This window comes from Ranitomeya variabilis, chromosome 2 (genome assembly GCF_051348905.1).
Source record: "Ranitomeya variabilis isolate aRanVar5 chromosome 2, aRanVar5.hap1, whole genome shotgun sequence".
NCBI lineage: Eukaryota > Metazoa > Chordata > Amphibia > Anura > Dendrobatidae > Ranitomeya > Ranitomeya variabilis.
In genome coordinates, this window is record NC_135233.1 from 477620900 (window position 1) to 477635092 (window position 14193).

At 43.1% G+C, this 14193-nt stretch overlaps 1 protein-coding gene across 4 annotated transcripts in view; it reads left to right on the forward strand.

Moving 5' to 3' along the window:
- CD151 (CD151 molecule (Raph blood group)) overlaps nt 1-14193 on the forward strand; it is a 46589-nt gene that overhangs the window by 6932 nt on the left and 25464 nt on the right. For all 4 annotated transcript variants that reach the window (XM_077287825.1, XM_077287824.1, XM_077287822.1 and 1 more), the window contains 3 exons: nt 8857-8947; nt 9368-9559; nt 14013-14087. In XM_077287825.1, coding sequence (XP_077143940.1) covers nt 8864-8947; nt 9368-9559; nt 14013-14087 — 351 coding nt within the window. In that variant the 5' untranslated portion in view covers nt 8857-8863. The remainder of the gene's footprint in view (nt 1-8856; nt 8948-9367; nt 9560-14012; nt 14088-14193) is intronic.

Below are 14193 nucleotides of genomic sequence, written 5' to 3' on the forward strand. Positions count from 1 at the left end.
TTGCAGTGTTTTTTTGTGGCTGTTTTGGCGTGCTAGATTTGTCTCTTGTGCATGCTGATAAATTTTAGTGTTGGAAAAAAAAGTCCTGTTTGATAGAATGAGGTTTGGCACAAAAAAACGCAGCAAAACATGATCTTTTCTTGTTTTTTTTTTTTCTTCAGCGTTTTTTCACCACCCAGTCAAGTCAATGGCTGAAAGAAGTGACATGCTCGATGTCCAAAAAACCATGCAAAGCACAAAATACTGATGACATAAAAACCAATATGTGTGCATGAGATTTCTGAAATCTTATAGGCTTTGCTGGTACTGTAAAACGCAGCTGAAAATTAGCATAAAAAAAACGCCCAGTGTGAACTTGGCCTTAACCTCATGGTTGCACCTGTATTAGATACGTATGGAGGGCAGATTGATAAAACTGAATGTCACAGGATACAGATCTGTAGCCAGAATATTCATTGTAGCTTTGTGCCAATCTGCCGTACATGCAGTTAGCACAGGAAATGTGAATCACTAGGAGAAGTGAATCATTAGCGCAAGGTCATCTCGTATGGAAAATTCTTTTTGGCTATTCTTCATGCATGTATTGCCCACTCACCAAATTCCTGCACTTTTGAGACTAAAGAGAAGTTTGTTTCCACCAACTAAAAGTTATTCATTGTGTGCAATTTTTCAATGTAATCTCAATTTTGAAGATCTGTTTCTGTCCTCTAGTTGGACCCTTTCTTATTTATCACCAGTAGATAGAAGTGTGATCCTGATCATGTGATTGACACACAAGGAGGCACAACGGACCCTCAGATGACGAAGAGTGCTGTGTATTAAGTACTTGTCATCAGTCATTTCCCACATGGTTGATATTGGTTCCAGCCGCTTTTACTGCTGGACTATTTAATCACACAAAATATATATATATATATATATATATATATATATATATATATATATATATATATATATATATATATATGTATCATAAATTGGAACAGCATCAAATACTACCTTACAAAACATGCAAAGCTCTCCCAACCAGCAATCCAATGATAGATTCAAAAAAGGAAAGCAGCACAAAAAGATTGAAAAAAATAAGTGGCCACGCCATTCAGGCATTAAAGTCCACTTATTTTTTTCAATCTATGTGTGCTGCTTTCCTTTTTTTGAAAATAAATAAATATATATATATATATATATATATATATATATATATATATATATATATATATATATATATATATATATATATATATTATTTATATAAAATCTATATGTTCCATTAATTCCCTCACCTCAGTCCCTGGTATTGTTGGGCCCATACACAATCAGGTCAGTTTCAGGTCAGTTTGAGGGGATCTTTCAGCAGATTGTCTGTGTCCACCTTGTTTCTCCAAGGGACGTTTTGAGCGCCACCTGTCGTTATCCACCTCTGTAATCTACAGTCAGTGTGCCGGGTGAGTGATTGCACACCGTGTAGTGAGCAGGGAGTATAGCCACTCACTGCGCCCCATCAATGACTGTCATCGAGTGGCTGCAGGGAGGATGTACCTTCATTTTCTCCCAGTAGCCGCTGCTCCAGTAAGGCAGACATGATTTAAACGCTAGTAACCTGCAGATTTCCCCTCTATCTGCACGTAAATTGAGTTTTTGGAAATGACAGGTTTCCTTTACAGTAATACTATTCTCTCTATATCTATTCAGATCGGTTTAGACTTGCGTGCTGCTCGGTCACGGCCGGTTGCAGTGATGAGCTACAGCCATCCGGGATGCACTTTTTTGCTCATGTCGTCAAAGGTCCTGGAATTTTAAAAATTAATTTTAACCATAGGTTAAGTGCAATGTGTGTTTTTATGCTGGATTCCTTTGTATGGAATGGCACGGCAGACTACTTTATTCCGTACAAAAAAAACCTAAGATTTGCCCGACGTGGACACTTTTTCTTTTCCTCTTCATTTGCTCTATAAAGACCCATGGACCTTGTGTGACATCAGCTTCACACTTTTTCTTCCTCCTTTTCCCTCCTCCTTCCTACCAGGAGAAGAATGTCAGTGAGGAGGTGGCGGAGCAATGTTGTGTGTGGCTGGGTAGTGCAGTATGTGTGCTGGCAGGCCTGTACCTGTACCATATTGTCTGCCCCGATGGGTCAGGCAGCAGAAAATTACAAAGGCGCATTATGTGTTTTCTGTGTGTATCAACATTTCACAAGTCCGTCCTTTCTTTTCCCTTCCCGTTGGGTGCCCGCCAAGCGCTGCCCGCTCTCTCCAGCTGCCTCTGTTCTTTTCTCCTTGCCCTTTTCCTATCGCCGCCTCTCTTATTTTCCTGTTGTCTGTGTTTATTTTTCATAGTTTTTCTTCACTTTCTCGCCCCGCTCCTTCATCTACGTCAGTAAATATTCACACCGCCCTGTCTGTGTACTCAGCACTGTGTACAACGGGAAACAGCCAGAAAAGCAGTTTGTAATCTGTTCTTTAAATGTGAAATGGAGCTGTGCCCAAAATCAGAAGCAGCTTGAAACATGAAGGGGCGTGATGGCCAATCTTCAGGATATGAAGAAGGAAACTTCCCGATCCAATCAGTCACGTTCGATGGGTCACCTTTGCTTTACACTTTTTCTATGACTTTCATAACATGTCACTGACTCCATTCTCCTGGCCACGTGATCACCGCGACGTGTGGTACCGTTGGCTGTGCCACTAACGCAGAGTCTCAAGCATAGGTCCTACTCTGTCTGGGTCACATATTTTGAGAACCTATCCCATTAAGCCTCTTTGTATGGCAATTAAAGTGCACATCTGGTCTAAAAACATATATACAGAGTCCATTTGCAATATAGACTTCTAATACATAGCAAAATATGTCATATTGATGAGTTTCATAGGACTGCTTTGTGTGAAAGGTCCAAGAAGGGCTGTAGTGCAGATTCTGGAGTGTATGGAAATTGTATTCTTACTTGGCCTTTAGCAGCTTCCCTTAGATACTGTTGAGATAAATCAAGATTGGTGCCAAATTTTCATCCAACATGGCCCTTGTATTATGTATACCCTGCGGCACAATTATGGTGTTTCCTATTACTGTCATTGAATGTATCCTGGGAGAGAATATTTTAGTAATTTTCCATTCTTTGTAATTTTAGAGATCAGATGGATGTAAATTCCCACTAGTAATTTTTGCCTAGTTTTAGTTGCCAATACAATTCTATGGGTCTGTGCCGTTCCGTCGGCGTCGGTGCTTAACATTGTGATGTACAGGGGAAGGTTTACAATTTATTTTTTAATACATGAAAATCACTAATCAAACAGGAAAAACTGACAATTGACCAAACTCTGAATAACGGTCTGTTTTTTTTTTTTTTACATACGAGAAAAATCCTGGCTATCTGAATGACTTCTACGTGATCAGCTGATACTACTCCTCCCAGCCGTATATTTTCAAGCATGTTGATTCATAAAGCACGTCTTGTAATAAGCCCGGTGTCTACTACTGTAATATTACTGGGTAGTGTCTTATGTTCTCAGGTGTCGGGAAGCAGACATACGTAGCCAGGAGCCTAGATATTATCTGCACGAGAAAAACATCCAGCCCTTTTTTAATTGCTGTTATAAAATCTGCCATTATTACCTGTTGTGGCAGGGCATTCCACAGTCTGACTGCTCTAACTGTGAAGAACCCTTTCCTATTAAGATGCCAGAATCGCCTTTCTTCCACCTGTAATGCACGTCCCCTGGTGCTTTAGTATGGTCTTTGGGAGGAATAAGTCATCTGCCAGTCTTTTTGTATTGACCACACGTGTATCTATACATATAAACGAGCTTTCCTCTGAAGCGTCTTTTTTTATTATTATGTCTAAGCTAAACAAGCCCAACTTTTCCAATCTGTAATCATATGAGAGGCCTTCCTCCATCCCTTGTAATAATCTAATTATCGCCTTTGAACTGACTCTAACTTCCGAATACCCTTTTTTAAAATGTGGAGCCCAAAACTGGATTCCATATTCTAGATGTGGCCCTATAAGTGATTGATAGAGAAGTAACCATACATTATTATCGTGGGATTTTTTTTTTTTTCATACAACCTAAAATCTTAATTGCTTTTGCAGCTTCTGCCTGACATTGAGAACTTCTGCTTAACTTTCTTGTAACCAGAATTCCTTCTTGAAATTCCAACTCTCATATCCTTCTCTCCTCCAACATCCTCTGTAGGTGGGGAAAGTCATAAGAAGTGTGGGCTGCTGGGGAAATAAAAACTAGCTAATTACCGGAGTGTTGAGAACCAGGTTGTGTGATGAGCTGACCCCATATCTAATCCTGCAAGCACTCCACACTACACAAGATACTGATACAAGATTAAGGAATAGATTTGCTTTTTTTCTTTTAGCATGCAGCCCCAGGAGAATAGCAAGGAAATGTTGTTTCTGTGCTCAGTTTCAATCCAGACTGCAGTTTTAGTATTTACTTGGAAATCTAATTTTCTGGACACACTTCTTTAGATTAGTTTCCACCCATTTTTCCCAGAAGTCAGAAAATAGGGCGAGAGGAGGGGGGCACTCTGGGAGGTCAAGACATGACCTAAGGCATTTATGGTACCGCACAGGTATGTGGGGGACCGAGTCCTTATATTGGTGTTTTGGGGGTGACAGATTCCCGTTAAAGCTCCACCAGAGAAGGGCAGAATCGGACGGCAGTGTGGGACACTACACCACATTTCACCAGGAGGCTTCTCTCTATTTTTGCTCTTTATTGCTGTTCCCAGCTCATACGAGGGTTGCACGTTCCTATTTTTGGACTTCCCTTTTGCCTCAGTTATTTGTTTTTGTGCAAATTTATATTTCTTTGTTGTAACACAAAATTATGTCTGCAGAAATAGATAATTGGCTAATGTGATGTACGTAGGTCACACAGCAGAGCGGCCATTTATCCGGAGTAACCACTTATAGAAATAGATCCAATAATGAAGTCTACAATGTAATGTTGAGGAGGAATCATTGGTTTTATCTGTATCCTGCAGAGCTGGTAACAAGACATGTAGCTTGGTAACAAGATATAAGAGAGCTGACGATGCATGTGCCCCCCAATGATGGGTTCTGGAGTGGGGGGCACCTACTCGCCCTATGCAGGGGGGTTGCATACAGCGTTGGGGCATCAAACTGTGTACGTTATCCAGGTGAAGAAAAGCCGAATTACGCCTGCTACAGTCTTGGCCAAAAGTGCTCAGACTGACACACATTTTGGTTTTCACAATTTTGCTGTTTGTGTTTTTCTATCTTTTCGCTAGACATTTCCTTGGTCGTTGAAGTATAATTATAAACATTTCATACGTTTTTAAACTTTTTATTGACAAATACATCAAGTTTATGCAAACACTCAATATTTGACCGTTATTTTTCAAGACTTCTGCCCTTTCGCCTTGACGCCTGGATATCTGTTTCTGGGCCAAATCCTGACTCGTGACCACCCATCCTCGTTTAGTCGATGCTTGGTGTTTATCACAATTTCTGTGTTTTTGTTTGTCATCCTGCTTTTTGAGGATTGAGCACAGGTTCTCAATGGGATTAAGATCTGGGGAGTTTTCTGATCATGGACCCATCATTTCAATGTTTTGTTTGAGTCACTTGGTTATCACTTTTGCCTTGTGATATGGTCTCCATCCATCATGCAGAAAAAAACGTTGTTCTCCCAACCATCCAGGAGCACTTTTTCTTCTTGGAGAATGTTTAGATGCCATTCTTTATCCATGGCAATGTTCATGGCAAAATTGTGAGTGAGCCCCTCCATGGATGAAAAGCCCCCCACACATCAGTGGTCTCGGGATGCTTTACTGTTGGCATGACCCAGGATTCATGATCACGTGATCACCTTTTCTTCCAGATTTCCCTGAATATGGCTTCATCAGACAAAATAACTTTATGCCCATCCTCTTTAGTCTAATCTCTGTAGAATGTCACTCTGTCCTTGATAATTTTCTTGGCGAGAAGTGACTTCTTTGCTGCCCTTGACACCAGGCCAGCCTCCGAAAGCTTTTGTCTCACTGTGCATGCACAAGCACTGACTGCTGCCGTTTCAGAGCAAGCTCTGTACGGGTGTACAACTGATCCTGTAGCTGAATCCTATTTAGGAGATGCCCTGAATAAAGCATGGTATCTAAATATCTTCAAGAACAAGTTCTCCCAACGATCCAGGAGCAATTTGGTGACGAACAACGCTTTTTTTTTTTTTTTTTAAAGCTTGATGGAGACCATGTCACAAGGAAAAAGTAAGGTGAAACGGTGAACAAATCATTGAGATTTTTGGTCCGTGGCCAGGAAACTCCCCAGATCTCAATTCTATTGAGCCCTCAACAAGTGGGTGTATGAACAAAAAAGTGTAAATTGTGATATACTCCCGGCACTGATTAGATAAGAATGGGTCATCGGTCAGGATTTGTCCGTTATTTGCGCCCACGGATGCCCTAGTACTATTGATTGTTATGGCCCTGGAGACTGACATTACCACTGATTTTTACCCTCATGGTCTGTCAGTGCCGATTTTACTTATATAGAACTCAATCTGCCAAAACTTGTGTGGCATTGATCCATCTCTCCTGGGTGTACCAGTCACCTCCAAGTGAGCCCCTTCTGGGTGTGCCACGTATGTACAGCTGGGCTTCAACATGCCTGACACATTGTTTCCTTACATTATAACACACATGCACATCAAGGTAAGAATGATGTATGAGTTCATTGTATGGCAGCATAATGCCAGGTTTGTGTCATTTTTTAACACTGGCGGCATTGCATAAAGAGCACATTGTTATGACAGTACAGCGCGGTCCTCTGTGCCCTCAACAATTCTTTTTCTGTATGCCAGTCTCCCTGCCAAGGTTGCCTCTCCTTTTCCGTGTCCGCACACAACAACTAGTACAATAGGCTTTGTTCTGTAATGTGCGCAGTCAGCAGGATTGTACGTCTTCTCCGGGTGATATTAAATGTCAGGAATGGAAAGGGGGAGGATAATGGATTGTGTGACAGTAGTCGCCCATCGGAGCCAAAATTCTCCTAGCACTCGGAATCATACCCAAGGCCTTATTATCGGGAAACAAAGTAAGCCACTCATAAGTTATGAGAAAAGTGATTTGCCGAGCTGTCACCGTAGCTGTCACGTTGGCTCACTGGTGGGAAATATATGGCCAGCCAAAGTTAGTGTTTTAGCAAGTCATAAACCCAAAAATCAGGGTGGCTGCCACGTGTGACCACACTGAGCCTGAAGTTGTGGCTGCCTCGTTTGCCCCCCTTTTTACCGGCACACACATTCTGATGTTTTACTTAGGGCTCGTTTCCATTTGCGAGAAACACGTCCGTGTCTCGCATGTGAAAACCAAGCTCTGGTGCCGGCACTTGGGAGCTCCGCTCTGGAGTGCCGGCGCCACAGCTTGGTTTTCACATGCGAGACACGGAAGTATTTCTCGCAAGTGGAAAGGAGCCCTTATAGGGATATTGTCTTTTGAACAGCACACAACTTTTCAGTCTCTGTACTTCCCTGGTTTCTGTCAGGGCAGACTCCTCCCCGAGTGACAGTTCTAGTGAGCAGCAGAGCTGTAGAATTAGTAGAACTGTAACGCTCGGCAGAAGTTCTGCTGTAATACATTCAGCTATCGGTGGTTGTTCGGAGTTTACACTGTTCTCTGTTTATTAATACAGAGATAAAGGGACATTTGAACAAGTGCACAGCTCCGGACAGTGAGAGCCGTGACTGTCAGAACTGCTCTGAAAGCTGCGTGGCTGGTGATTTTACAAGATTTCTAAAAGGTTTGAGGGAGTGATTACTACTGTATAGACATCAGTTGGCTGAAGAAAAGTGGCAGGGATGTTAAGTTAATTAACTACTACGCACACTCTGCCAGGGTCGGGGGACACTCTGCCAGGGTCGGGGGAGACACGAGTGGCCGAACGTAGAAACGAACTGTACACTGTGAAAGATAAATGTTCTCAGCTAAAGCAATAGAAACCAACTGTACACTGTGAAAGATAAGTTTGCAACTAAAGCAATTTAATAACAGAATACCCATTAAAATTGGATTTTTCCTCCATATATTTTGTTAGGATTTGATTAGCAATATAAATTCTTTATTCTATGGGAGCGGTGGCTGTGTGCTGTCTGGCCTTGGATTGTGAATATCATATTGTAGCAGACAGATCAGGACAGCTGGAGTGACTCACACGGGGATATAGTGATTCATCTGCGAGGTTACCGGAAGAATTGAAATAATTCATGTATATATAAGTGACACAGGTCACGGCATTATTCTCCACTGAAGAATATCAGGTAGGAGGTATCCAATATTTGTTTAAAAGGTTGTCCACCTTCTACGGTAGGGACACTTAAAAAAAAATAAAATGCTTAAATGCATTATTTTGGGCTTTAAATTGTTTTGCTATATTGGATTTCATCATTTTTATACCATTTTGATTGACTTTTACAGGCTTTGTGCAGAGAAACATTCAACTTTGATTAGGACTGTGGTCATAAATCCACCTAAAGGAGCTCAGAAAAAGCTAGATAAAAGATCTGCAAATTCTCTTGTCAGACTGAGTATGCTGACAGATTCTCCGTTAACTCATTCTGCAGCCAACAATAGTCTGTGCGACACAGAGGCTATAGGAAGAAGTGGTGCAAAATTTTTAATGAAAGCCAATTGCCAAAATGATTTTTAAATGCATGTATTTAGGGTTAAATAAGTCCCCAAAGGTGGAAAACCCCTTAAGTTTGCTGGCCATACTCCGAAATCTATGGCCATTTTTGCTACTGCACTTTGATCCATTTGTCTCTTATTTTTCTGGACATGGCTATCAATTTCTTGGCTAATAAATCTCTTCTCATTTGTGTTTTTTAGAGTCATCATGGGCGAGTACAATGAGAAGAAGGAGACCTGCGGGACAATATGTCTGAAGTACCTGCTCTTCACTTTTAATTTCTTTTTCTGGGTAAGTGATTGTCATTGTCACCTCCATTGCAAGAAGTAGTGACCTCCGTGGGGGTGAAATTAGTTACCCCTGGGCAGGGCTGTGGAGTCAGTCGGAGCCCATTTTGGTGGAGTCTGTGACATGGAAATTGAGGAGTCGGAGGTTTGGCTTACTGACTCCACAGCCCTGCCCCTGGGGGCACCATACTGGCTGCCCCTCCTGTATGTACAGTTATTGCAGCTGACAGCGTCTCATTTACAGACTGTTGTAGCCCATTACCAATGCCAGGGGCCCCGACCGAACATGCACATCCATGGCCTTATGGATCTAGATAATCCTCGTGATGTTTCATAATTTCTCATATTTCGCCAGTTGCAGAAAAAAAGCTTCTAAAATTATCCGCTTCTCATCTTTCAATATTTTTTTTTAATATATATCTAGTTGGCAGGCCTTGCTGTCATGGCTGTGGGAGTATGGACCCTGGTCCAGAAAAGTGACTACATCAGCCTTCTACCATCCAGCATATACGCCGCTACTGCATATATCCTCGTCATTGCCGGGGCTGTCGTAATGGTCACTGGTTTCCTCGGATGCTGCGCAACATTTAAGGAAAGAAAAAGTCTGCTCAAAGTGGTGAGTATGTGAAAAAGGTATGAGAGGGGCAAAGACTTGGCCGTCAAGGGGAGCTGAGTATTTTTGCAAACTACGCCATACTAAGGGCACACGTGCCAATATAAGAATAAGATACCAGGTCCGTGCAGACAGGTCATAATGGTATATGGTGGCACAGCAGACCAATATTCCAAAAGTGCCTTTACTCGGACGCACTGGTGCAGAAATGTCTCACAAGCAGCATTTTGGGTATGTAACGCTTTGTGCACGAGATGGGGCACTTTATCCAATCCACGACGGAGTGGGAAATAGTGAGCTTTACTGACTCAGGAGGTGGTGGTGATCTAATAGTATGGGTGCAGCCAGCATGGTGCCCTACATGTAGGCGTGTGACCGGCATCCTACCCAAACCCTTGTGTCCCTGCAAAATACAAAGCACCAGTTCCTCCTGGTTGATGGGAGTGTGAGTTGATGCCATCAGTATTTTGCACCTGTGCTTATTCCATCATACACGTCTCCCAATTGTCGCGGCCCCAGCGAGATGTCCCGCTGCCCCAGAAGAGGTTAGGACTATGTCCTGATTTCACGTCTGCCCCCACGTGCCATCCGTCTCGCATCGGAAATACCAGGGTATCATGACCACCCACCCAACACAGTTCTGCTATCGCATAATACACATATGGACTTTAAGGGTATGTGTCCATGTGCCGTTTTACATCCGGAATAGCAGCGTGGAGCCGCAGCATTCAATCTGCAGCGTCCAGATGTTACAGCATAGTGGAGGGGATTTTATGAAATCTATTCTCCACTATGCGTGGTAACACGCACCCGGCGGCCCTGCGATTCCGGACATGCTGCGCGTCTTTTTAGATCACAGCATGTCCGTATACCTTGTGGCGACACTGTGCCGCTGCAAGGTAAATCACAGGGCCCTATGTGTGGGGTGCGGGGATTCCGGATGTCTGCAATGAACACATCCGGCATCATCGCGTCACAGAACGGGGCGGAGCAAGTTTGCCGCTCCGTCCATACCGCCGGCCATCCTGAAGGTGGACACCTACCCTAAGGGTAAGTTCACACAGGGCATTTTTGCTTCTTTTTTTCTGCAGCAAAACCTGATCTTCTTGGCAGGAAAGAAGCTGCGTCAAAAACGCAGGTTTAGGTGCGTTTTTTGTTGCGTATTTGGTGCGTTTTTTTTTTCTTTGTCCATGCTAATGTCAAAAACTGCATTATTTGCTGCAAAAACGCAGCAAATAATGATACCTGCGTTTTTGCTGCGTTTTTTTCAACACCCATTCAAGTCAATGGGTGAAAAAAACACAGCAAAAACGCTGAAAGAAGTGACATGCTCAATGCCCAAAAAACGCAGCAAAGCACAAAATACTGATCACACAAAAAACCAATGTGTGTGCATGAAATTTCTGAAATCTCATAGGCTTTGCTGGTACTGTAAGGCTATGTGCACACATTCAGGATTTCTTGCAGAAAATTCTGGAGAATTCCGGACATTTTCTGCAAGAAAACCGCGTGCGCTTTTGCCGCGGTTTTGCCGCGTTTTTGCCGCGGTTTTTTCCGGACACTTTCCAATGCATTTTAAGTGGGAAATCCGCAAAAAACCCGCAAAATTAATGAACATGCTGCGTTTTTTACCGCGATGCGTTTTTACCGCGGAAAAAAACGCATCATGTGTACAAAAAGTGCAGAATTCATTAAAAATGATAGGATGCATAATATAAGCAGATTATTTGCGGTTTTATAGCGTTTTTATAGGGAAAAAACGCGAAAAAACCGCGAATAATCTGCAACGTGTGAACACAGCCTAAAAAGCAGCTGAAAATTAGCTTAAAAAACGCAGCAAAAACGCCCTGTGTGAACTTACCCTAACCCCTCACTTCCACAATCTATATTTGTTTTTATGGTTTGCATTATTCCCTCCCCTTCTTCCAAGAGCCATAACTGTTTTTATTTTTCCATGTATATAGTTGTATGATTGCTTGTTTTTTTTTTTTGTGGGATGATTCGTAGTTTTGAACGACACCATTTATTTTTCAATGTACTGAAAAATAGGGGGTGAGGTGATTGGGATGAAATGGTGAAAAAAAAAAATGTTAGTGATATGTTGTAATTTTAATTTCCTTTTCGGTGAGCTGCTCCTGCGCAGAAGACAGATGTATTACATACTTCTTGTAGTATTTTTAGAAGCCGTTTCTGGCTGGCTGTAGAGTGGAGTATTGCTATGAATAGGGGGTCTGGACAGGCGGCATTTGTTACGGTGTATAGAAGTGTGAGTGTATTTACAGAGCGAGCCTGTACCCGGAGCAGGTTTGTGTAATGCCGGTGTAATGTCAGGAATGTGGTGGTCTGTCTGCCGCCCTCTCCTCCCCTACACAACTGCTAGTCCCTCTCCTCCTTCTGCCTGCATTAGGGAGGGACACTGCCACCTAGTGGTAATAATCGGCACAATGTGGCGCCACATTCTATTTACATCCTTTACTACTTGTGGCCTGGGGTCTAAGGGGTAACGTTTCTCCTTATGGAGAGTGACATACCGGATGGCTTGTCAAGGTAAGGAGGCTTATTCGCCATGCAATGCTCCTCTGGGAAATTAAATATTCAAATTGCCACTTCTGAGAAAAAGAGGACTTAACTCTATAGCGCCACCTGTTGGAAGTAGCGATCCTACAAGTCACAATCAACCCTTTAACGAGTCGTGCAATATGACTTAGGATAAAAGGCCAACAACCCGAAACACTGTGTCTGCGAATTGAGATACTGATTTGGCTTTTATCCTAAGGGTACCGTCACACATTGAAATTTCCATCGCTACGACGTTACGATTCGTGACGTTCTAGCGATATCGTTACGATATCGCTGTGTCTGACACGCTACTGCGATCAGACACCCTGCTGAGAATCGTACGTCGTAGCAGATCGTTTGGAACTTTCTTTCGTCGCTTGATCACCCGCTGACATCGCTGGATCGTTGTGTGTGACAGCGATCCAGCGATGTCTTCGCTTGTAACCAGGGTAAACATCGGGTAACTAAGCGCAGGGCCGCGCTTAGTAACCCGATGTTTACCCTGGTTACAAGCGTAAACGTAAAAAAAACAAACCGTACATACTCACCCGTCGGTGTCCTTCAGGTCCCTTGCCGTCTGCTTCCTGCTCTGAGTGCCGGCCGGAAAGTGAGAGCAGAGAGCAGCGGTGCTGCGCTTAGTTACCCGATGTTTACCCTGGTTACCCGGGGACTTCGGCATCGCTCCAGCGCCGTGATTGCAACGTGTGACCGCAGTCTACGACGCTGGAGCGATGATTATACGACGCTGCGACGTCACGAATCGTGCCGTCGCAGCGATGAAAATTTCAATGTGTGACGGTACCCTAAGTCATATTGCACGACTCGTTAAAGGGTTGATTGTGACTTGTAGGATCGCTACTTCCAACAGGTGGCGCTATAGAGTTAAGTCCTCTTTTTCTTAGAACAGGCAATTTGAATACTTGTGGCCTGTGCATCATAATGACAGAGGCCACAAACTGACAGGTTTTTCATTGTCACGTTGCCCCTGGTGAATAACATCTGGCCCCTCACACTCTGTTGTATAGCCTCCAGCCGTCAGCCAGTACTAACATGTGACGGTGGTGCACTGATAACAACGCGGCCTGTAACAGGAGCCACCGGGGTAACAAAGTCCGTTTGACATTTCTCCTCTTAAATCTTCCCCCATCACCTGTGAGTGATATTATTCAGAAGTGGAAGGAAGCGCAGCAACTCGGCCACAAAGTGGAGACCCCAGAACGTTACAGAGCGGGGGGCCGAGTGCTGAGGAGCAGAGGGCAGAAGTCACCACCGCTCTGCTGACTCCGTAACTGAGAAACCAAATCTAGGCACAGCAAATATTATACATCAAACCACAGGAGAGTATCAGACGGATATCTGGCATAGACAGATGGTGACGTATACTTGCTAGGATGTGAATGGCAGACCATTCAGAAATGTCTCCTCTAGTATTTAACATGAGCACAAAAATTGTGCACCTTAAGCGTCATTACTGAGCAGCTGCACGCAGCCATACATCACCAAGCACAATGCTGAGTGATGGATGCAGTGGTGTAAAGTCTCCACCACTGGAATCTGGAGGACACTTGTTCTGTGGAGTTTTCTGTAGATACCATAGGTATCCATGGTTACGACCATTGATATAGTGACAGTTATCTAGTTGCTAGTGGTCGTAACCATGGATACCTAAGGTCCTGCAATGTCTGCACATGAGGAAAGAGACATAGCGAATCAGGAAAACTATACTACATTTATAATGGGAGGTATTTGCTAATATTATTATTATTATTATTATTATTACACCTACTACATATTGGGATGGGATTTTGGAGATGGGAATACCCCTTTAAATTGTAGATGAAACCATGTATAAGGTGTGTGTATATATCTCTCACCAAATAATTGTTTTTTCTTCTAGTATTTTATCCTGTTGCTCTGCATCTTCATCCTGGAGATTCTGGCAGGTGTCCTGGCATATATTTACTACCAGCAGGTAAGAGCTGGATGACGGTGTCTGTGTGTTTTTTGTTTCTTTTTAATTTTATTAAGTGATTACCTAAAACCTCTCTTCTTATGTCCTAAAAGGGCATTTGGAGTAT